The sequence below is a fragment of the Benincasa hispida genome, chromosome 9 (assembly GCF_009727055.1).
Source record: "Benincasa hispida cultivar B227 chromosome 9, ASM972705v1, whole genome shotgun sequence".
Classification (NCBI taxonomy): domain Eukaryota; kingdom Viridiplantae; phylum Streptophyta; class Magnoliopsida; order Cucurbitales; family Cucurbitaceae; genus Benincasa; species Benincasa hispida.
The window spans coordinates 16,053,441-16,079,372 of NC_052357.1; the positions used below are offsets into that span (position 1 = coordinate 16,053,441).

A 25,932-nucleotide genomic window follows, 5' to 3' on the forward strand; every position below is an offset into this window, starting at 1 on the left:
AAGAAATGTGAATGAAAACTAAAAAATTAAGGTTCTATTTTATAATTCATTTTGTTTTTAAAAATTAAATCTATTTTATTTACATTTTTTTATAATGATATGTATCTTTTTTAACTACCATGGTTAAATTTTTAGTCATTATAAATTCTTTCAATAATTTGGAATTTAAGCTTTTAAAAAGAGCAAGAGCCAAAGTTTTAACATAAGAAAGATGAAGTATATATTCAATTAGGTACAGATTCTTTTTCTCTTAGGATCCTTTGTAATGATTCAACGAATTATCAATAATATCAAAATCCGGCGAATGGATCCATGTCGACTCTAATGGGCCAGTCCAAATGGTTATTTTAAATTGACTAATTGAATAGTTATCTTGAAATATCAAAGTGAGCATGCGGATAAAAATATAAAAATGAATTCTAACGATCAAATGGAAATTAAAAAAGTGTCAAAGTTTAAACTCAATACCTAAGATCAAAAGAGGGAATCTTTCCTGAAACAAAAGAGATGCTCAAAGGTTCTCACAGTACTATATGCCCTTTTGTGAAAGGTGAGAAATGAGGATGAAAATGACAGTAACAAAAGAAAAAGAAAAGAGCAAAATTGTTTTCATATACTTCAGGGGATACTTTATCCATTCACCGGGTATGAAGTTACAGCATGAACGTAGTAGTTTAGTAATTTCCTTCTCACATAGATTACACATTCAAAAAAGAATGTTCTTTCATCGTCAAAATTGATGGGTTCTTCTTATTCAAAATCTTTGCTCGAAATCTCAAACAAACAAGGGTTTTGATCATTGAGCTGGGTCATCCTCATATAAATTTTGTTAAAACCAATGGATTATTAATCAATCCATTGAAGCTTTATACCTGGTTGATCCTGGCTTTGGCAAACCTTCAAATATCGACTTGGTTACCTTTGCAGATGAAAGTGCTTGAAGATCTGTTTTCAAACTCCAAGAAGATGTTGACCACATGGATGAGGAAGAATTTCCTTTTTCAACTTCCTGTAAATTACATGTACTTGATGATCTTCTCATAAACGAGTCTCCTCCCAAATCATCCGTTAAATTTGGTGTCAATTTACTCACTTCAGTAACCCCATTTGATGCTGCAGCATTAGTTCTTGCAAGAGCTCCTTTCAGTCTCACCTCTAAGCTTTTTCTTGTCAATGACAAACAGTCACCATTATTGCTGGCATACGTCTTGTTCGAAATGCTTTCGGTAGCGGTGGAGAAGTCCGCCATAGATTTCTGGCGTCTTCTGACCCGTTTTTCACCCCCTTTGATCGAGTCAGTTGTTCCATTTTGAGCGGTAACGACATCTGTGAATTCAACGTTTTCAAAAGGAAAACCATTTGCAAAGCTTCTTGATTTTCTATGGCGGCCTCCACGGAGATTAGGGGAGGATGCTAGCAGGGGATGAGCTCCCAAATGGTCGAATTCACCTTTTCTGTAGGCAGTCATTTCACAGATTGCTGGTATGTTCGTTTGATGGGTGGCTTGTAAGGGAGTTTTGAGTGCGGAGGATTTCATTCTCAGTGATTGGAATGAGTCCAATAGATTAAAGGATATGAGTCGAGTTGAATCTTGCTCACAATTACTCTTCCTGTAGAAGCTTTTATATGAGTATATATACAAACAATAACTAATTTCAAGCTAAAACATACAGCCGCTAACTGAATGTGGATGCAAATAAGGGTAAAGAAATTTGTAACCTATAAGAAGTTTGATCGAAAGACCAGTTCTGTTTTTATTCCAGTGTCAATCGGAATATTCAGCTTGCAACTGCCTTTCGAGAGTAACGGATTATTTTCTTTGTTTTATTTTCGTCTTTTAGTTTCAGGAGCCGGGATTTCAACAACTAATTTCAAGACAGATGTATAAATTCTAATTATGCTTATGTTGACAAATGAGTAACAAATCTAGTTAACTATTACGTGAGTTCTTTTGGACTAAAAAACATCTCATTGAAAATGATAATTAATCTCTGAGATGAAGTTCAAGATATTAAAATCACAAGTACTACTATTAGGGGGGAGAATCAGACTTTTGGTTTCAGGAGTCAGGATTCAAACATCTAACTTCAAAATAGATGTATATATTTTAGTTATGCTCATGTTGACAAATGAATAACAGATCTAGTTAAGTATAAGCTGAGTTATATTGTGGACTAAAAAAAATATAATTGGGAATAATAGTTAACCTCCGAGAAAGGGCTCAAGATATTAGAATCACAGGTACTACTACTAGGTAGAGAATCCGACTTTTTAGTTTCAGGAGTCAGGATTTGAACATCTAACTTTAAGATAGATGCATGTCTCAATTATGCTTGGGTTGGTAAATGAGTAATATATTTAGTTAACTATCAACTGTGTTATATTGTAGACTAAAAAACATATAAAACGTATAATTGGGAATGATAATTAACCTTTGAGATGGGGGCTCCGGAGATATGAATCATAAGTGCTATGGGGAGAATTCAATCTTATACTACAAACAAAATTGAAGCAGCTTATTACATTGTTCAGGCATGAAACTTGAGAAGAAAAAAAAAACAAACCTGGGAATGTCAAGATCTTCAGATAAGTGAGGAGAAGGGTGCTTTCCAGGAGTTGGAATCTGTAGTGATTTGAGAGCAAACATTTGATGGTCTGTAACCAATGCATTCATTCTCTTGATGTCCGAGACCTATTACATTCATTTACATAATTTTGTTGCTACAATGAACGCATATATAGAACATATATGATAGATTGAGAAGAACAATATACTGAGAAGCAGAAAATTAAAGTTCTACCATGTAGACCCTTTGTTCTGTGGCACAGGGGACATGAAAAAATTCCAAGCCATTTGAAGTTTTTATTCACGATTCAACATTCCTACTTTATTTATACTTTTGTTAAAGAAAAATAAAGGGAAAGTTCAACTTTTACCAAAGTACAAGGACAATCAATCTTTTGCCCTAAAATTTCAATTTCAATCATCTTTCTTTGAAGTACAAATTCATATTAACATGTTATATAATTCTTGGTAGAAGGTAAGAAATTGGAATATTATTGAAATAGAGTTTGAATAGAATCAAAGTAAGCATGACTTAACTATAATTGGTAGGATAAGAATTGACAATTTCAAATAAAAATCTCTATTTGTATTTTCATATATTACATCTTTTAAAATAATTTTACTCCAAGATACTAAAAGTTTATTATGAAAAAAGAATTGCAATTTTTTTCTAGTACAACAAATTGAATGTGAAGTATGAAGATTTGAACTTTTAGACTTAAAGCAAGAGGGTAAAGTAACATCGCAATTTAGAATACAAGTATGTTTGAGACAAAAACAAAGTGTAGGTTTTTTTTTTTTTTCAATATAGCCAATAATATGTATGACAAATTTCATCTGTCCAATAAAAGTATCTCTACCATTATATTTATTACAAACATATTTTCTATTGAGTACAAATTTAGTTCCTCGATTTGATAATTATGTCTGAACTCTATTTAATTCATGAATTTTTTAAATTGTGAATTTAGTCTAAAAAGCTTTCAAATTTCATAATATGCAAAATCTAATATAAAATTCAAACTTATCAATTAATTTTTAAAAATTTTAATATTGTTATAAACCTATCTAACACAAAATTAAAACACATTAAATTCAAATCAAATAGATCCTTTGAGCCAAGGTCCCACACCCTGCTATACTAAAAGAAATAACCTAAAAGAAAATGGTTTCAATTTTCAAGTACTATTCATTACTACTCCCTGAATTAAAATCACAATATATGATCAAGATTCCTCCAATCATCATCCATATGTAGATCATCTTTCCCCAGGTGAAAAGGTTGCAAAGAAAAGAAAAAATAGAAGAAAAATTGAGAAACAGAATTAAACCTTTTGAATCAAAGAAGAAACAAAGAGGAACCAAAAAACGAATGAACAATAAACAAATTCAGAATGTATAATATAATTACCTCGACGCCGTACTTTATAGCAATCCCGGCAAGAGTATCGAACTTTGAAACAGGATGCTCGATGTAGCCAACGCCAGAAAACAATGAAATCGAGGACAAATCTTCAGAAGAGCTGGTTGCATTGATCTCCATTTTGTTCTGCATCGTCCGATTTACACTAATGCCGTTGCTGTGAATAAGATTGTAATCACGATTCTCCTCGTAACTTCCTCTTCCCTTTTCCATCCGCTCCTCTCAAATTCATCATCCAAAATTCATTGAAAGTTTCAGATGGATCATCAAGCCAAAGGTGAAAGATGATCAGATCTAGAATGTATGTATGATCAACAGAAACAGGATTTAGGAGGAAGGATTTTCAAAAGTAGAAGAAATTGCAGAAAATGGAAATTGAGAGTTGGCTCCGAAGGTATCGATCTAGATTCCTTTTTAGGGCAAATGTGGCGAAATCCTCGAAGAACTCGTCTGGATCAACGTCGTCCCCAAATTTTCAGGGAAAGAGAGAGAAACAAACCTCATTTTCATCCGTTCATCTCCATTCACAAACGAATTTCATGCACTCTTCCATTAGAAAACTCAGAAACTTCAGACAATTTCGATTCATCTCATCATTTTCGTTTGTGTTTGCCTGAATTGCAATTTAACGATTTCGTAAAATTTACCCGCGCGTTTTATATTTTTCGAAGCCACTGTTCGTTTCAAACTGAACATCCAAGTCTCATATTTGTGTTTGCCAACATATATATATATTTTTTAAAGATTTATATTTTTAAAAGCAAAATTAAAATTTCTTTTAAAAATGGTTATCCATGGTTTATTTGTAAAACCTACGTGTAAAGAAGTATATGAATTAATGTAGGAATGATTTTCAAAAGTAATTGTAATAAATGATATAAATTGATTGATTCATGAAAATTTAGAATTTTGATGATTCAAATTATAAGTTTTATAGGATATTGGTCGAATGAAACCTTTAATGTACTTACGAAAGTTTTAGATATGATTATTAGTCTAGTGTTGTAATTGATATAACCCTAAAATTTATGAGTATAAAATGATATTTGTTTCACTAAAACATTCGTATGTCAATTGAGTTATGTTCATTTTAATCGAATTAATTTATGTTGATTAAATATTTTAATGGAAGGAGATACATGTGGCGTGAAGTGCAAATTGCAAAAATGAACTTCTAGGTGAACTTACAATTAGAACATCCAATCCGAGAGCATAGTCTTCTCTAAAATGTTTATGACTTAACTTTCATATCGCAATGGTTGATTAAAAAGAGAAACGGAGAGCTCAGAGAGAGAGAGAGAGAAATTTAGAAATTAGAGAAAAAACTAGGATGGTTTACAAATAAAGAAAAATGAGTCAACTTATTTACAAATATAACAAAATATCACTGGCTATTGGTAATAGATTGGGATAGACCATGGTATACTTCTATAATAGAAGTTTATAGCGGTCTACATTGGTGGAGCCAAAAATTTTATATAAGGGGTACTATATGCAATAAAAATATCTATAAATGAATGTAAAAAAGTATTCATAACTTCATAAATGATCTAATTTAGTACATTACAATTTTCATCTACCAGTTTTCATGTTTTGAAATTGATTCATGATAACTTCAATACCTAACTTATCAGATAAATCTTTTTCAATATAGGCTATAAGACAATCATTCATCTATTGATCTCTCATTCGATTACGCATCGAGTTTTCACAATATGCATAACAGAAAATGTTCACTCTACAGTAGTCGTGGCGACAGGTAAAATCAATGCCAAAGTAAGTAATCTGTAAACTAATGGATAGACCTTGTCTTTATTCGTCATGACTATTTTTACTACAAGATCACATATGCTTTTTAGCTCAACAAACTCAATATTTGAACGCATATCAATAACGTAATTTTGAAGTTGATCCTCAAGCATAGATAAGTTCAATAGTTGAAAAGTTTCTTGTGTAAAATTTCTAATCTTTTTTTCTATGAAAAGAAACAAATGAATTACTCGGATTTAGACATGCCACACAGAGAAACAATTCAGTATTTGTTTTAGTAAAACGATTATTTAATTCTTGAAGTTGCATATCAATGACGACATAGAAAACTTCAACACGATAATGATGTAAATTTGTAACTGGTTGAGATTTTTACCTTTGTCTTCCTCGAATTAGAAATAGGTCATCCATTTTACGGACTTCAATATCATGATTATGGCAGGAATCAGAAACCATACTGAACAACGAATCCCAATCAGGCTCCCTTATTTTTTGCAGTCTTTCTTTACAAATTTGAACTAAATTCATTGCATTCACAATACCTTGATCTTTTCTTTGTAATACTTGAGACATGATTTGTAATTCCCAAGATAATTTTCGTAAAATGTATATGAAAATCAAGGTAAAAAAGATAGAACTGAACTTTTTAGAGTCTATGCTTCATATTTTTGTTCTGAATTTGATCCACCTTGCACAATTGTCTCAAGTACATCAACTATTGAAGAGAACATTGTAATAAAACTCGTTAAAGTGTAGTAATGTGATCCCCATCGAGTATCTCTTGATCGTTTAATCATTATCTTTTGATTTAATCCTCGCCCACTTAATATTTCACCATTATTCAAAAGCTTAAAAAATTTCCATTCTATGTTTCTCTTGTAGAATATCTCAACGTTTTGTTGATGCCCCAATTACATTCACCAAATTTGTAACAATAAAAAACAGACCAACAATTTCCACATGATTTTTAGCAGTAGCTATAAGAGCTAATTGAAGTTGATGAGAAAAACAATGAATGTAAAAAACACATTCATTTTTTTTAAAAAAATAAGTGCTTCCAATCCATTGAACTGACCTTGCATGTTATTTGCTTCATCATATCCTTGTCCTCATAAACTAGCGATGCTTACCCCATGTTGAGAAAAAAAAAGTCGTCTATGGCTTTCTTAAGTGATAGAGAACTTATATCATGGACATGTATGATTCCAACAAATCATTCAATCACATGAACTTTATTCACATATCGTAATACAATTGACATTTGCTTATTTAAAGATACGTCTTTTGAAAAATGTTTGTCACTTATATTTTTTATAACCATATTAACTACTTCCGCTGCACTATATCTATTTGAATATCCGGTGAAGTCAATTTTAAATTATCTGGGGCATTTTTCAAAGTTATAGCTTCAATATCCTTATTATGGTCGCATAACAATTATAAAAGTTAAAGAAGACCACCTTGATTCTTCAAATCATCTGTCTCATCATGTCCACAGAATGAAAATCTTTGTCGTAATAAAAATCGAATACAATTAATCGATGCAACTAATTGAGTTTGATACTCAACTTGTGCTTGGTCAGACATCCTATTTAAAAAAGTCTCAATATGTCGTTTTTGTTTCAAAAAAGCCTCACATTTACCTAAAGCCGTATTGTGTGCACTATTAGGACCACCAACATGAAATATGCAATTTCTCTTTTTTTCTTCCAATTAGAAAATACTTCACTAACAAAACAGTCAGCTCTTGAATCTTCACTTACTTCTGGTTTGAATTGATAGCAACATGAACAAAATGCGACATCCTTTGAAATGCTATATTCTAGCCAATTAGAATATTCACTAAACCAAGTTGGGCTAAATCGTCTTGACTTTGTACCAAATTTCGGCTGACAATGACCTTTTAGCAAATATGCTCTACGAACTTGATCTCAAATATTATAATTATAATCATAAATTTTGGTTCTTTGAACCGGATCTGTGGATAGTTCTTCTAGATTGAATTCTATATAAGATCGATAAGAACCCAAAACATTTTTCTCTTTTGAAGATGATGCCTCTATTGTCTCCATTGTTACTTTTCTTTTATAATATCTCTCCATATTAATTTTGAATTAATTCTACAAAAGTATTAATAATAAGAATACTACCTTCCATAATATAGATTTAAAATCATAAAAACTTAAAGTCTAAAAAGATTTTAAAACTTTCTTGCCAAGTTCGCATATCCAAATGAGTGACAATAAATAATCCTCTAAATTAAACTCTAAAATTAATTTTAAAAATCTATATGAGTTATGTGAATATAAAATAACATGGAAACATACAAAAATATATAGAGAGTAATGCGAATATAAAACTTATGTAAAAAAATTAATGGTACAATAAAAATATCTCTCCATATTGAATTAGAGCTCTACAAAAGTATTCACAATAAAAGTACTAAAAACTATTATATAGATTTAAAAATATAAGAACTAAAAAGTCTAAGAAGAATTTCAAACTTACATATCCCATGCAACATTAGCCAACCCCTTAACCATTGAACCATGAAGAGAATTTGACAATAAATGCACATTTATTAATAATATTATTAATTATTACTTAAAAATTTATATTACAAATACAAAAATCAATAACTTGACATATTGTTACAAACTTACCATTGGTGGTCTATCACTTATAGAAAATGACATTTTGCTATATTGAAAATATTTTCAACAATCTTACCATTTAAAATAATTATTCAAAAAAGAGTAATGTGAAAAAGGCATGAAATTAGAAAAAATAGAATTTAAGCTCGATATATTGTTACAAACTAATAACAAGTTTACATAGTTATCTTATACGTTAATTAAAGCCTAAACCTCAATAATATCTCCTAAGGATCACAATATATATATTTTTTTATTCCTTTACAAAACAAAAACAAAAACAAATTGACATATGCTCGTACTATCGATCTCAAGGTTAGAGGTTCAATTCCCTCCACTCCATACTTTAATTACAATACCTTTGCAAAAAAAAAAAAAAAATGCTCTATAGTGAATTGTGATATTTAAGGGAGTGTTTGACGACCATAGTTGAGTTGAGTTGATAATAATTATTTAGAAAATTAGATTATTTGTGGAGTTAGAATGTTTGAGTTTGTGTTCTAGAGTTGAAGAACAAATTTGATTAGTGGCGCCTGAATCAATTATCCAGGCAGAATCATCATTCTCCACTGACCTACAAATTAGAAGCTCCAAACAACTTCAACAAGCTCTAGTTTATTGTATTTATTTACCATTGCCACTGTTTTGGATTATTGATATTATGTACATTCTAGTTTTAGTTCAAGTGGGAGTTTGTTGGGTTTTACAGGCCAATTTAAATTTTCTGATATGTCTTTTTGGAGCCACTTCAATTTGCATATCACTTACCTCATTCAGTTGGGTTGAACTTTCCAAAATATTTGTATGCGGTCACTTTGTTTTATGTGTGCATCATTCATCATTGCATAGACAAGAGTAGAGGCTTAGAAATAAGTCCTATCGACTGTTTCGTATACAGTTGGAATATCGGTGCTGAATTGAGTTGAGTTGAGTCCGAAAATCTGTGTTTGGGGTGTAGAGTAGAGTTGAGTTGAGTTTGGGTATCTGGTCCAGTATTTCTAAAAGAAATTGATTTTATGTTGAATTTTCCCCTATTTTTTAAAATTTCCAACTACACACACTTTCCTAAAATTTTTAACACTAAAAAAATGCTTTATTCTTTTTTCTCATTCTTAACACATAACAAATTCGTATAAAGTAAACATATACTAAACACAAATTTTGAATTCAATTTTTGAACATTCAATTACATAACATATATCTACAAAAATATCCATGCACATGTAAAAAAAAAATGCATAACAATGAATAGCACTCCATATATTATAAATTTTCCCCAATAGTTAAACAAAATTTGAACTATAAAAAGTAGACTCCAAACTTAAAACTAATGAACCTCAAACTAATCATGGGAGGAATTGTGTAACTAGTGTGGGTCCCACAAGTAAGATAACAAACTATAGTTAGATTAGAATAAAACTAAATGCAAATAAAATTAAAATCAAACATGCTACAACATATCTTAAAAAATTCGGAATGAACTAGATCGAAATACCAAGACTAAATAGGGTTGTCATTAAGGGTCTCATTAGAGGTGATCTTTTGTCGGAGTTGGTCGTCTAAGGTGAATGTTAGTGTTGGTTAACAAAGCTGGTGTTCACTGGAGTTGATCATCGAAGATGGTATTTGTCACAGTTGTCATCGAAGGTGGTTGCCGGAGCCCCGAGTTGGTTGTCGGAGCCCAGAGTTGGTTAAGAAAAGGTGGTCATTGGAGTATGTTGTCGGAGTTAGTCAACGAAGTCATCATCAGAGGTGGTTATCGGAGCTCGGAGTTGGTTGTTGGTGTTGGCCGGTGAAGGTGGTCATCGGAATGTATCGCCTAAGTGTAGTAGCAATAGTTATTGATGGTGACTGATGGATGGAACCATTGAAAACATTGAGGGAGGGAAAGAGTTGAGTGAGTTAGAGGGAGGGTTAGGGTGAGTTGAAGTGAGTTGGTAAAAAAACCAACTCAACTTCACCAACATTTAAAGTTGGTGGGCAAACATTGAGTTGGTAATTTTTACCAACTCAACTCAACCCATGTTGGTGTGCCAAATACCTCTTGATAATTAATGAATTTATTATTCACAAAGTTACAAAATAGGGTTATTTGTTTTCAATGAGGACGAAAACCGTTTCTTTTTTTCTTCTCTTTTGAACTAAATAAAGAAAATACTTGTGCACTTTATTTTAAAAGTATCTTCATTCTTTCAATGTTGTAGTATTAACCGTGACCTTTTGTAGACATTTTAAAACTACCATAGAAGTTGAATTCTTTAAAATTTCAAACGGAAATTAAATCTTGAAACGATATGACGACGATCTAGAGACCATTCTAGATTAATGTCATACTATTATAGAACCTGATTTTCATAATTTCTATTTTCAAAAATAAATTTTAAATATTTATGAAAAGTTAAAATCAATATTTCGACATTTCTTAATCAAAGGGCAGATTTTTCTTAATTTTTTTTTTTTTAATTTTACCTTTTATTTTCAAGAAGATGGAGGTGGGAGAATTCAAATTTCTCTTTTGGAAATTCATATATATATAATCAAACAATATAATACAATTTATGTAAATATATTACCAAAGTATAATTTACTACCTCTTATTAATTTATGATTATTTAATTTTTACTAAAAAGATCTTATAAATTAGAGTTGAGATTTAAGACATGTTTAGTTTTGCGTGTTTAATTTTGAGAATAAATCATTTTGAAAAAAAAAAATAAAATTAAAGGGTTTGAAAATTATTCAAAATAACTTTTGAAATACTTTTAAAGTGTACTTTATTATTATTATTATTATTTTTTTAGAGTTTAAATAAATTGATTTTTTTAATACATTTTTTTTACTTGTATCAATATCAAATTGGTGTAATACATAATTTCCAAATTTTCTTTGGAAAGATTACCTTACAAGTGATCAAACTATTTTAAAATTTAAATTATAATTACACATAAGAAAAATGAATAGACTTCATAGAGCCATATCTTCATACAGATATGAAAATGAAAAAAAAAATCTAAATTTATTCCATCCTGCATTTAAAAGTCAAAAGACAAAAAGATATAGCTGAAATCACGAACATAACTCAACTAACATAAAACTTATTAACTTTAAGATCAGAAGTTCGATTCCTCCACCTACGTATATTAAAATACATAGAACTGAAATCAAAAGAGCATGTGCAAAAGCATCCACGAATCCTATAAATACATATCATTGTTTTTTTTTTTTGAGATGAAATACATATCATTGTTATACTTAGGGAGTTGAAATGGTAACGGTAACATACATAAAAAAGGTTCGAATATACAGTAAAGTTGTATAATAATCAAAGGACAAAAAGGCATCTATATATATTACTTCCAAATTCATCATTGTTTGCATTCAACAATGGGCATCTGAACAAGTATACGTTTAGATTATAAATATTTAACAAAAACAAAAACAAAAACTATTTACGATGTCGATTCTTTCAAATGAAAGCATTGCTCAAAGTTTGTGACCTTCAGAAATGAAAAAAAAAAGAAAAAAAAAAAGGAAAGATATGAAACTTGGTAGCATTAACACCTCATCCCATCATCGAAAGCAAGAATGCATAGCTATGATTTAATGATACAAAATTCCCATTGCAAGCATCATATAGAATCTGGTTCTGTAACCTGAATAAGAAAAATGTCAAAAACTTGAGGTCCTGTTTGGTACAGATCTTGTTCTTTAATTTTCTATTTATGAAATTTATGTTTGTTTTCTCCTAAAATTCAGACTTTAATTTTACATTTTTTTTTAAAAAAAACTATAATATATATATATATATATATATATATATTATAGTTTTTAGAATTTGATTTAGTTTTTTTCTTAAAGTAAAGTGTCGGTTAGCTTACACCTATATTTGTACAGCCCATTAGTTGTCTAATTAAAATTTATCACGTGACAAGTAATATTGGTGGAAAGTGAATTACAAAACAAAGAAACTTAAGGATGGAAGTAATGTGTTTAATTCTTATTCTTAAAAACTAAAAACAAAAAATCAAGACCCCGTTCCTCTATTTGGTAATCATTTTATTTTTTATTTTTATTTTTAAAAATTAAGCCTATAGACACTCTTTTCACCTCCAATTTCTTACTTTATTATATACTTTTTACCAATGATTTAAAAAATCAAGCCAAATTTTGAAAACTAAAAAAAGTAGCTTTTCAAAAGTTATTTCTGTTTTTGGAATTTGCCTAAGAATTTAACAATCGTACTTAAGAAATATGCAAATCAATTTACGAAATGAGAAGAAATAAGCTTAATTTTCAAAAACCAAAAAGAAAAAATGAAATAGTTACCAAACGGGATCTAAATAGTTACCAAAAAAGACCTATATCTTGAAAATTTAGGCCCATTTGAGATTTTTTAAAATAAACCCCTTTCTAAAAAAATTTTAAGTAAACAAAATTCTGAACACAAAAAATATGTTTTTAAAAGTTTTCTCTCTCGCTTTTAAGTTTTGGGTATAATTTTGAAAACGATTTTGAATGTCAATTTTTAGAAAATATAAATAAGCATCAATTTAAAAAATATGGCAAATGTCAATTTATACCTCTAAACTTTGAGGATTATATCAATTTAAACCCTAAACTAAGAACTATACCAATTTAAACCTTAAATTTTCAGGATTGTATCAATTTAAACCTGAACTTTGGGGATTGCATCAATTTAAACCCCATACCAATAATTATATTAATTTAAACTTTAAACTTCCATAAGTGTGTCAATTTAAACCCTTAACTTACATAAATATTTCAATCTAGATAAAACATAATAAAGGGTTTAAGTTAATACAATTATGAAAGTTTACACATTAAATTGATACATTTATAAAAGTTCAGAGTTTAAATTGATACAATTATTAATTTGGAGTTTAAACTGATGCAATCCCCAAAGTTCAGGTTTAAATTGATACAATTATTAGTTTAACGTTTAAATTGATAGAATACCCAAAATTCAGGGGTATATATGGATATTTGCCCTATCTAAAACAACATCAAATGAGTCCTAAACAATTTAAACGAACACTTTTACCATGTGGTTCAAATTTCAATTGATTAAGGTCAATAACTTTTCTTCTTTTTTCCAAGTAGAAGAAATTAAACGGTGACAGCAAGGCAAAGCAAATTCACAACTCAAAGAGAGAGAAAATAGTGATATGAATTATTACCGGGTAAAATCAAACACTTCAACCAAGATACTGAAGCAACACCCCATCATTTCCAAGCACAAAACCTTTCTTATCGTTTATAAACCTGCAGATATGCATGGAGATTATAAGAGAAAACACGTGAAGGTAAATCGAAAGTAAGGAACTCACGCTCACTATTAAACTCAATGCCCTAAATTTCTTTTGCAAAATTATAGCAGAATTCCATCTCGATTATGATCGGAAGTGTTAGGCTTTTCTTGGCAACAAAACTTGATATTATTTTTATGTTAGAGGGTGGGTTTGAGATGACTTTTGAAATAAAAGCTTGATACTTTAAAATCACTTCCAAGTGATTTGTAACGTTTTCAATTTTTATTTTAACATTATTTTCAACTATCTAACTAAACCCTTAAAAATTTTGAAAGGTGCTTCTAACATGTTACAAAAAATTTTACTTCCCAAAAGTGATCCCAAACTCAACCCAGAAAGACCCTAGAAGAAGCAAGGTTAGCTTTGATTCTGCCTCTTACACTATTCATCCGAGGGAGACAGGACAGCCATAGAAAGAGAGTTCATATAAGGGATAGTCTAGGCAATTGAGTAGGAGGTAATTTCAGATTTCAAAAATTATAAAACAAACTAAAGTTTACAGAATGGTCATACTCACTTTACAGAGTATAGGTTGGCTGCAATATTGTCAGCTGCTTTATCACGTGTCCATGACCTGCCACCATTTGTAGTTTTCAGAAGTACTCCACTTCCCCCAGCTGCCCAAGCCTCTTCCTGTACAACTCAGACCAGAAATTAATAAATAAATAAAAATCCATCAAATCCATGATCAATTTGGGCAAAGGGATGATACTTCCTTTTGTCTGGTGCTCATGATAAATTCAAAGGATATGAATATCCAAATTCAGCACACAGACTATGTATTCATTGTCAAGGGATGATTAGATATGCCTACTTTGAACAATATATAGGTGACTTCCCACTCAGCTCAAGGTGTCATAGACAATGCAATTATCTATTATGACACAAGAATGTACAGTTTCTACAACAGTACCACCATTCCTCACGTTAAGAATTGCAGGAAGATTTTGTGATCAAACTAGAAACCTAACTACTCCAGAGAAGATGAACACACCCACACCTCGTTCCATAAATATCTATCAACCTAACTAAAAAACTACATAATCATATCGAGGCTTCTGTCTGGCCCTTCCCTTATGTAATCTCCCATGCAAATACAGAGATTCATTGAGTACGGCCTCCAAGAAGGTCAATTTTAGCTATTTACAACTAACAAAATTAATATTTCTATCTGAATCACAATATCAGCAGGAATCTTGAAGAATGAATGGAGACGCATCGAAGTATAGGCATTGAAATGATTTTAAAAGATTACCTTTGAACGATAACCGACATCTAATATGCCAAAACCTCGGCTTTGAACTGGAACTTCTTCAAACTCCTCACTTATCTGTTATATTAAACATATTGAATTAAACAAGCAGTTAATACTTAACAGGAGTTGGCTGAGAGGCTTAGGCTTCTAGCTGCAATTCTGGGAATAGAATGACAATCTAGAATTTACTTTTTATTTTTTGCAAGGAAACAACAAACACTTTTCATTGGTAAAATAAAAAGAGGCTAATGGTAAAAAATACAAGAAACCCAATAGGGGAAACAAGATTAAAAAGTGATAACAATAAAAGAAACATTAAGAAAATCATGAATTATGAAAAATTAGTTTTGTTCACTTGCAACATTTTCATCATTTTGATTAAGAAAGAAAGAAAAAAAAAAGTTTCAAATGAAAGCATATCTGAAAAGAAATGCACTTATAGAAATCCACTATTGAGTTATTATGCAGCCATAAGTCTAAAGATGAAAACTTATACGTTCAATACTTGAGTAAGTGGTAGGAGAAAGGGGGAATGATTCTTGTTAAAGGTTAAAGTCAAACCACATTGCAACTCTATATCATTTTCCATATTTTCCATTAGAGTGGCTTGACTAGAAATGCAAAGGACCAACTTTACTTACCCCTGTCCCTTTACTAAGAAAAAGTCCTCCACCACGAACAAGAAGCCAAAGACCACCATCAGCTCTCCACCCCATGTTCTGAATCCTCCTTGCAATAGCTCTATTATGTGGCTGCCAGAATGGCTGGAATTGCAAACAAAGCCAAGTTTTATTGACTTACAAACGTGGTGATTAAGCCTGACGAGAAACTCAGCACCCAACAATCTTATTTAGTAGGAGCAAACTGCTTCCACAACCAGTTCAAAGCAATACATTGAGAAGTGAGATATAGAGTAAAAGACATAAAGAAGTTAAACCTGCCCAGGCTCCCAGGTGAGGTAGAAGTTACCACGACTGGAAACAGCTACATAACGACCATCAGGAGAGCGATTTACTGTGTTAAAGGTTCCAGTATAATAGCTTGCACCACTTATACCACTAGAAACTGTTCTGCAAAAGGCAAAAAAAAAAAAACCACATTAGCATCTCATAATAAGGATTGAATTTCTTCCTTTAATGTGCTAAACTAGTGAACCGTGGCCCATGATTTCCTGCCACAAGTTGCCAGTAAAATCTTATCACTTATCAGATTATTAATTATTCCACCATGATTTCAAGGTTAAATTCTAAACAACGAGTCTTTGATGTTAAAAACTCATAGAATGGACAATTCTCCCCTGCTGAAGCTCACCTATTAAGAGTGGCAGAAACAGTCTCCTGAACTGCAGCCTTCCAATTATATCCCTTGTTAGATGTAACATAAATTGCACCTTCATCAGTAACCATCTCCGCACTTTTTTCTCCAGTTGCTTTGATGTAGACCTGAAGATTTATATTAGAATAACCCACTTTAGAGTTAAACATAAGCACTTTCTGGCAGAAAAACACAGATTAAATAATAGCTGTAGATATATTAAAATAAATCAACATTTCCATCTTAATTTGCAAATGAGTGCACTTGAGTTGCTGTGGATAATAGCTTCATGCTCCTACGATCTTACCTTATTTAGCTACATCAAATGAGCATTATAGTTTATAACTACAAAGACTAAAACTTACCATTCAATCTAAAAATAGAAAAAACTAATTCAAGTACGATCATACATGGCAATTCCTTATCAATGATATGAAATATTAGTTTACCATATCTCCAGGAAGCTGAGCACTAAGAGGTATCCTTTCCCAACTTTCTCCAGCATCTGAAGTGTACAACAGAATTGCAGGCTTGCCAACAATCCATCCCTCCTTTCCTTTGAAGCTAATTGAATTAAATCGGTAATTAAAGTCTTCTTCTTCAGCCGAGGGTATTGAACGTGGAGCCCATGTTCTTCCACCATCTTTTGTCTCTAAAATGGTTTGTCTAGTCCCCAAAAGGAAGCCTGCAGTGAGCTGAAAGTGTCAAATGATTTCATGGCATTATACTGGTGAAACGAACTCAAAAACCATAACTGTAAAAACGAGAAACTACAAATTACAATAATCAGGAGCCTTGACAAAATCCGTAAGCACCAACAAGGTAGATAAAAACATTTGAAGAAATCATAATCAGAAATACTTTCCATAACTAGACTAGAGTTCTTCAAGCCCTAAGAGACGTCTACATGACGAACAATTAAGCGTGCACATAACTGTTCCATGTACAAATCCTCCCAAACTCCAGATATTTCGTACCCAGTGAGTTCCCAACTCGCGACTCGCAAAATTTGTAGTAGAAAAACGAAAACAAAATCAAAATTCTCGTGCATTTCTTTCTCAAGCAGTAAAAGGAACAAAAGGAATCGAAATTAACCATGGTCCAAATCATCAGGAACAAAAGCAATGTCGAGAAGGACAACACCAGGATCTATAGGAAGGTAAAGTCTCTCCCACTCCGACAAAGACTCTTCGGACTTCGCCGGTTGTACGGGAGCAATCAACGGAGAAAGTGACAGAGAAACCGCGGCTGCCGTCTCAGCTACAAACTGGCGGCGATTGATGGAAGAATTCTGAAGAGAGGCTTTGGGGGTAGTGGAAGTAAGAGTTCGAGGCTGAAGTTGGGGTTGAGAGGAGGAAGCGAAGAGAGAGGAGGTCAATGAAGGCTTGAGGAATTGTTGTTGCAGAGTCGCCATTGAAGAGAAAAGGAAAGGAGCAGAGAAGTAATGGGTGATGATCTCTCTTATCTCTCACATTATCCACACAGAATTTCTCTCAACGGCTTCGCGGGTGATTTTGAAGCGTCTCGAAATGCAAACGGATAAAATCTTGAGGACTAAATTACAAATTTAAGTACTTACAAATGTGTTGGGGATGTAGCTCAGATGGTAGAGCGCTCGCTTAGCATGCGAGAGGTACAGGGATCGATACCCCGCATCTCCAATTTTTCCTTTTTCCCCATTTTCTCTCGAAATTAACCATGTGAAAATAAGATGACAACATAGTTACCAACTAATAAGATATAATATAATAATAAATTAAACAAATGGACAATACTTTGGAAATGAGGCTATGCCACATGATCAATATCTGGTATGCCACATGATCAATAGATATTCTAGTAAAAAGGAAAACATATTCCACTAATGTGGTCAATAATCTTAGCCTATGTTTTATGATCATCATGATATAAAAATTCTTCTCTATATACTAAGTAACCTATTAAAGATCTAGTTTGTATGAGTTACATAACTAACATACATCTTCACAACCAACTAGATCATAATTAGATTTATTAGAATAAAATAATTCTCAAATAAAACGTACCATATGTTTAACTCTACTCCAATATCCTCTTTTTGGAGGAATATCATATATATGTATCAAAATTACTTAAAAATACTACAAAGTGCAATGTATAAACTAATCAACTTATATAAGCGCATTTATTTTTCAAAATTTATGGTTCTTCAGGAGTTAACATTCTTCATCATCTTTTTGAGATCAGATGATATATCCTTTTCACATTGAGTGAATGAACCATCATAGGAGTATTCAATGATGTACATAATCCACAAAAGATTTTTAATGTATAAATTGATGCAATTTCATTTGCTTTATGCTTTATTTGCAAGCTAAGACAATTTATCATCTCAATTTCTTTCTTCAGAAATTCTATTATCTTTGAAAACTCTTCAAAAGTTTATGCTCAAATCATCAACATGTAGTAAATCTTAGGTTGTGATTTTTTAATAAAAGGATATGGACAAATGAGGTTATTTTTGTACCCTCATACCAACAAATATTAAATAAGATGATTATATTATATTTTTCAGGAATATTTTATAAGAATCTCTATGATATATATGATTTTATAATATTTGAATTATAAGATTATGGTACCTTTAATTCTTTAGGAATTTTCATAATAAATATCATTATTAAAAGATTCATATAAATGCGGTATGACTGCATCCATAAGATGTATATTAAACTTTTCATACATAATCAGATAAATTGAATATCTCATGGTATTGTATATCGACCATTAGAGAATATAATTTCTCATAATTAATACTAGTCTATTGTGAGAATTATTGTGGGATTTGTCTCGCTTCATATCTTGCGATTTCACTCTATTTATTTTACAAATACTCCACCTGTATCTCGCATGTTTGATATTCTCTGATGTCTGGACTACTAGTCTTCACGATTTAAAAAATGAGTTTACTTATATTGGATCGTTTCTTTTCACATAAGTATGTCGATATTATTCATACTTACTTTCATAAATAATATCGTGAGTAACATTGTATGCAAAAATATTGTCAATTTACATGGTTCCATAATTTATTGAGACCTCATTATTATCCTCATTTACTTCAATATCCTTATGAGTACTCATATCTAGGATTTCTTCTAGAACATCCATATTCTTAACTGAGTCATTTATTGACTATTTCTTTTTCGAAGATTTTTATCTTTGGAACCGAATGGTCTATCACGTTTTACCATGTCCCAGACTCATTAGTGACAACTTACTGCATGTAATGGAGCATTTGTAGCTGGTATATGTGATTTAGTCACTTTCTTAGTATTTATAAATGCATCTGGTAACAAATTTACTATATTTGCAAATGAATTATTTTCTTAAATTCAGGTTTACATTGATCTGTGCGGGGATCTAAATGAGATAATAACGATGCATTCCATGTAATTTTCTTTTCCAACTTTTAACTCATCTCCCTAATGTTGAAAAATTTGTCTCATTTAAATGAAAATCAACAATCATCCGTCAAGGGTTCAAGATATTTAATAATTGATGGGGAATCATTTCCAATATATATTCCTAATCTCCTTTGAGGACCGATCTTAATACATTGTGGTGGAGCAATTGAAATGTATATTACACATCTAAAAATTCTCAGATGAGAAATATTTGGCTCATGGCCATAAGCTAATTGTAATGGTGAATACTTATGATAAATTATTAGCCTAATGCGTACAAGTTATGCCGCATGCAAGTATGTCCCCATACAGATGTAGGAAGCTTAGCTCTTATAAGTAATGGTCTAGCAATTAACTGCAAACGTTTTATGAATGATTTTGTTAAACCATTTTGTGTATGAACATGAGCTACAAAATGTTCAACACTTATCCCAATTAACAAACAATAGTTATCAACAACTTGGGATATAAATTCACTAGCATTATTAAGACGAATGATTTTAATTGTATAATAAAAAAATTGTGTTCTTAACTTAATTATTTGAGGAAGTAATCTTGTAAATGCATGATTTTGACTTGATAATAAGCACACGTGTGACCATTTGCTAGATGCGTCTATTAATACTATAAAATATCTAAATGGTTTACTTGGTGGGTTAATAGGTCCACATATATCACCATGAATTTGTTCTAAAAATGTAGAGGATTCAATTCCCACTTTAGCTGTGATGGTCTAATTTTCAATTTTTCTTGAGAGCAAACATCACATGATAATGCATTAGATTGAAGAATCTTTTGGCTCTTCAATGGGTGTCCATTTGAATTCTCAATAATTCTTCTCGTCATTATAGACCCTATATGACCTAATATGTCATGCCAAATTGTAAATATGTCTGGATTCATGAACACCGGGTTTATTGTTGCATATATTTCAATTACTCGTATATGAGTGTAATATTATCCAAAAGATAAAGCAGATAACTCTTCCAATATACGTTTTTCATATGAGACAGTAGATATAATATAAAGATACTCCATATTATTCTTTCTATCAGTCTCAATATGATAACCATTGTAATGTACATCTTTAAAACTAAGTAGATTTCTCTTTCATTGACTAGAGAACAATGCATTGTCAATCGTAAATTTTGTTCCTCTAGGAAAAATAATATTTGTTTTTCCAAAGCCCTCAATCAGATTTGCAGAACCTGATATCGTGTTGACATTTACTTCCAACATTGTCAGTTTGGAAAAATATTTTCTACTTGTAAGTATTGTATGTGTAGTTGCACTGTCTGTCAGACATAGATCTTCTTTACTCACTTTTGAGTCACCCAACATATGAAAATGATACATGTTTCTTCATTAAAAGATATAATAATAAAAACAAAACTTGGAATAAACAAAATTTAATATTAACCAATGAAAATAAAACATGAAAATAAAAAACGGACAACATTAATACTAAATATTCTCAAAATCAAAAGAAACACTTGTTATGCCATCAATTATGCCAATTTTCTCTTCAGGAGATTTAAAAAAATGTACCACATCTAAATTTGTTATATTGGATGGGTAGAATATTCATTATCCTGGAATGCAAAATTTGCTTCCACATTTCCCCATTTTTCCTTTAGGGAGGCTTGATAGAGATCAACTAAGTATTTTCACTCCTATAGGTATGTGACCACTGCTCAGTTGATAACTTGTAGAAATACAAGTTATTTTGTCTCTTTTATCTAAAACAATTAGGAAAAAACGCTAAAAATGCAACAACATAATGAAAAATTCATAGAGATAATAACATCATGTGATCACACACACACACAAAGCCTATTTCCTTACAAAGAGTTATAAATTATGCTTTGTTTGGTGCAGAAAGTATGTTTATGCGATCGCATGGAAAGTCTTAACGCCAAAATGGAGATCGCATAGTTAACCAATTCAGTGGATTCTTGTGATGGAGAGTGATGCGCATGGGCCGCGGAAGTCAAATAAAAAAAGAACAAGTTGGTAGCTGATAAGAAAGCTTCATAGTAGAACCAATGAACTTCTGGCGTGCAGCAGGCTGCGCATCAGGGTATGACATTTAATGCACCTTATCAGCACAATCACCAGTGAGAGAAAAGAATCCGCCCCTGGATACCTATAAATATTCCACAAGAATGCCATGCAAAAAAAAAAAAAAAAAATAGAGAGAGAGAACCAATAAATTGGAAGAAACTCTGTCAAAATCCTTACTTCTCTTTAGAACCATTTGTGAACTTTAAGTGAGAGATTAGGTTTTCACTGGAAGCAGAAGAGGAGCATTGTCTTCAACACAATCTCAGCAAAGTAGTCATTGAAAAGCCGGAGGAAGCAAGAGATTACATACCACAGCTTGACCTTCTTTCTCAATTTTTCATTTATCTTAGTTGTATTTGTATTGTGTAACGTTGAGAAACATATTTTACCAATATGAATGCATATTTAGCTCATCATTTATCTATCTTTGTTATTATCATCATGAGCAACTAAATCACTTATGGGTTAAGAAGCATTTAGCTAACATGAACTAAGTAAAAACACAAAGTTGTTCGTTCAACTTATTTTATGCATGCTTATTGAATACTTGAACAAATTAAAAGATTATTCCGAGTAGATTAAACCTAGGTTTGGAAGAACTAAAGGTTTATATTTCATAAAACAAGAAGAGAGCTCCTTTAGAAATAAAGAAATATCTCTTGCAATAAACACTCATTGCATGCATCCTAGAGATAGGATATTGTGGCTCTGTGCACTAAAAGGTGTAAGTTATAATTTCGAGTCATCTACTTGAACACATGATTTATGCATTTACTTAGGCATGTTCGTGAATATTCTTCTCAACCCTACTTTTATCCATTTGAATTTAACACTCATCGCACAGACTATCTTATATAGATTTATTGTCCATCACATTTGTCATTTAACCAACCTTAGCGTTAGAATAGCATAAAACCAACTCATCACTCATTTAGTAATTTATACACATCAAAATTGAAACAATAATTTTCAACCTATACTTACAAAGTAAACCTTGCGTTTGGCCCTGGACTCACTAGGACTCTATCTGAACTTACACTTGGGTTCGACTAGATAAACAGTGCGTTATAATGTTGGGTTTTATGTCCTAAAACTCGTGGTTTATAAACATTAGAACTTATTCTGAGAATCAATAAAGTTGTTGTTGAATATATTGTTTTTTTTAGAAATCCAATAAACCTAAGTCCCTTGACTATTATATAAGTACTTGAACTTTATGTAGAGACATACAAGTGGATCAGGTTCGAGTAAATAGTCAAAATGATCTATAGTATATGAATAAGGTTGGGTACCTTATTCTGGTAACACTATTGGATGCGGCCTACTTTGTAGTTGTTACAAAGTATTGTAAAGTGCTACATACGAAGTGATCCTAATTCATGCATGTTAAGACATGAGGAGTGGGGGTGTCCCGTGCAAGTGAGTTTTGTGCAAGATCGAACCATGAAACTTATCACTCTTACTTTATAACGTTGTTTATTGTTTAAGACTAACAATTTCAAAGCGATGACCTAGGTAACTTAACCTTAATCCTGAGCTAACTATGAACTCCTGTTTGTTCGGGATTATCCTTTGATCTGTAAATGGTGAGATTAGACCAATTTCCTTTGCTCAATAAGCTTACCATTTTGGGGATAAGACCGGATGAATAGCTGGGAACATAGGGTGCAAGAGGGAATTCACTCCTAACCGATTAGGGTTAGTAGAAAGGTTGTTCCCTTCAAGTGCTGATTCTGGGTCTTGAACAAGAGGCCTCACCCTCTCATTGGCCTGAGAGGGATTCGATTTATTGATTGGATCACAAATCAATTGTTCATTAGGGGATAAGTGGAACTTAAGGAACATGAGGTAATTTCGGGGGTAAAATAAAGATTTGACCCAGCTGTTATTACGAGCAACCTATGAAGGGTTACTAATCATGGTTATATCAAGTGGACATAATATATCTACAGTGAGGGGAGTTCAGCTATGGGCTTTAGTGGAATCACTTATTAGTTAACGAATGAGGGTTAGATCGGTCTAATGAGTTTAGACGATTAATCACCGATCGTTGGAGCCCATGATCTGTAGGTCTGCAAGGTCCCCCTACTAGCTCGTAAATAGAAATGCTTTAGGGTAGCTTGAGAAATTAATTTGAAACGTTCAAATTAAACGGAACAAGAGAATAAATATTTAAATATGATTTAAATATATAAAGATGATTATTGTGCAAAAATTAATTTAATATTTGATATTAAATTAATTAACTAATTATTTTTTAAAATTAATTTAAGAAAATAAAATTTTAAATTAAAATGATTTAAAACTCATTTTACAAAAAAAAAAAATAAAAGAGAAAAATCGTTTGCATGGGTTGCACATAATGGAAAAAGGGTTTTTTCCATTATCATCATCTTTATGCTCACACACAAACCATGATCTTCTCTACCTTGATTCTTCAAGCATGAGTTGCAAGCCATGCACTCCATCTCTTTGCATGTTTATCTTGATATATAAAGAAGATTGGAGTTGTTGGAGAAGGATGATGAAGAGAAGAATACAGAAATTTGAGAGAAAAATCGTGGTAAGAAGAAGTTGTCTTCTTTAACTTGCTGCTATGAGCTTCCCTTGTTTCTCCACATCTACAAGCTGTTCTTGAGTCTCACAACTCTGCCTAAAGCTCCAAGAGCATAGTAGGGAAGGCTTTAAGGTGGTTCACGTTGATATCAAGTGAAGATAACAGCTGAACAAACGATTTTCTTGAAGAGTTCTTCAAAGGTATGTTCTGAAAACCCATTTTTATGAACAACATACTTTAGTTTTTGCCAAAATTAGTGAATTAGAATGCTTATGGATCCTTGATACTTCCGCTGCATGTTGTTTAACTCTAACATATAAATCAACATTTAGCATTCATTTCATCCCATAGTAAAAACGCATCAAGTTTTTGGCGATGTTATCAGGGATTGCGGTAACTAAGTGTGCTAAGATTATTTGCCACACCCCCTCTCGAGTTCTATTCCCCAAACCCAAAAGGAGATGTGAAGATAACTGACACCACTCTTGTGATATCAACTATCAAACCTTAACCAAAACATCAGATAACTAACACACATATTTTAATTAAATTTTGATAGCAATTACAAGTGTTCATTCTAAATACATTTCCAATCCTAGTTAATCCTAATGACTTTCAATAGTAACCAGGTCTGAGGTTTCGCTCCATGAGAGAGTGGCAATCCAGACCTTGAATGGATTTTCTAGAACGTCCTTTTATTCCGCTACTTAGAAGGAATAAAACATTGGAAAACGTGAGCTAAAAGGCTAGTGAGTGTTATATTTTATAAGAAAATACGTTTGTTCTAGAAATTCATTTTTTTGGAAACCAATTTCACAATCAAGGAATCATAACACTTAAGAATGTAACTCATCTAGCCCGATAACTGGCTATCCCTAGCATGATCATGTATTTTTCAGGTATTCTCGTGAATTTCCCAATATGTATGTTGAGGAAATAATCTTAGTATCTTTATAGCTCGCCGAATGTACACATGTTGACAATTTCCCGTTAGACATGCTTGAAACACGCTAACAATTTCCCTGGGTACAATCCTAGTTTCCAATGTAATTTATATTATGCAAAACAACAAGAATCAAATCAACAGATGAAATCCAGAAAAACACATTTCCTGATCATGCCAACTTTCCAAACCTTTACACATATATATATATTGAAGGATCTCATATCTAAGAGTTCCATGAGCGCATTCGGATCGTTCCAATCTCACAGTGACCGAAATACATCAATATACATTCAACACATACAGTTATGCAAACAAATCTAATTATCGGCATGCTAAGAACAAGATAAACAACAAAGAAGAGAGTTCCATACCAGTTGAAGACAGTTTTCACACTTTGGAACTCCAACGCAGCGGAACCCTCCAAACGATCTACCAACGCCCAGCGGAAGCATCGACTGCAGCACGAACAACCGCAAACACGAACACACAAATGCTGCGGTGGGGATGACACACCACTAAAGAGCCCTGAGTATTCTCGGAGTGAAAACCCAAAGGGTGGACTTTGGTGAATTTGGTAGAGGAAGGAGGAAACAAAAATCGTGTAGGC

At 31.8% G+C, this 25,932-nt stretch overlaps 2 protein-coding genes and 1 non-coding gene across 3 annotated transcripts; 1 reads left to right on the forward strand and 2 right to left on the reverse strand.

Moving 5' to 3' along the window:
• Positions 1-611: 611 nt before the first annotated feature.
• Positions 612-4,648, reverse strand: LOC120086775. The gene is made up of 3 exons (XM_039043569.1): positions 3,978-4,648; positions 2,565-2,692; positions 612-1,610 (listed from the first exon to the last, which is right to left on the reverse strand). Exons 1-3 carry the CDS (start codon positions 4,200-4,202, stop codon positions 851-853), a joined length of 1,113 nt encoding a protein of 370 aa, XP_038899497.1. The 5' UTR covers positions 4,203-4,648; the 3' UTR covers positions 612-850.
• A 7,081-nt stretch (positions 4,649-11,729) lies between these two features.
• Positions 11,730-17,809, reverse strand: LOC120087226 (photosystem II stability/assembly factor HCF136, chloroplastic). The gene is made up of 9 exons (XM_039044139.1): positions 17,408-17,809; positions 16,762-16,997; positions 16,310-16,440; positions 15,936-16,068; positions 15,640-15,762; positions 14,999-15,073; positions 14,261-14,376; positions 13,612-13,696; positions 11,730-12,066 (listed from the first exon to the last, which is right to left on the reverse strand). The coding sequence occupies exons 1-8, from the start codon at positions 17,724-17,726 to the stop codon at positions 13,630-13,632; spliced, it is 1,200 nt and encodes a 399-aa protein (XP_038900067.1). The 5' UTR covers positions 17,727-17,809; the 3' UTR covers positions 11,730-12,066; positions 13,612-13,629.
• A 91-nt stretch (positions 17,810-17,900) lies between these two features.
• TRNAA-AGC lies at positions 17,901-17,973 on the forward strand. Its single transcript has one exon. It is a non-coding gene; the product is annotated as a tRNA-Ala (tRNA).
• Positions 17,974-25,932: the final 7,959 nt, after the last annotated feature.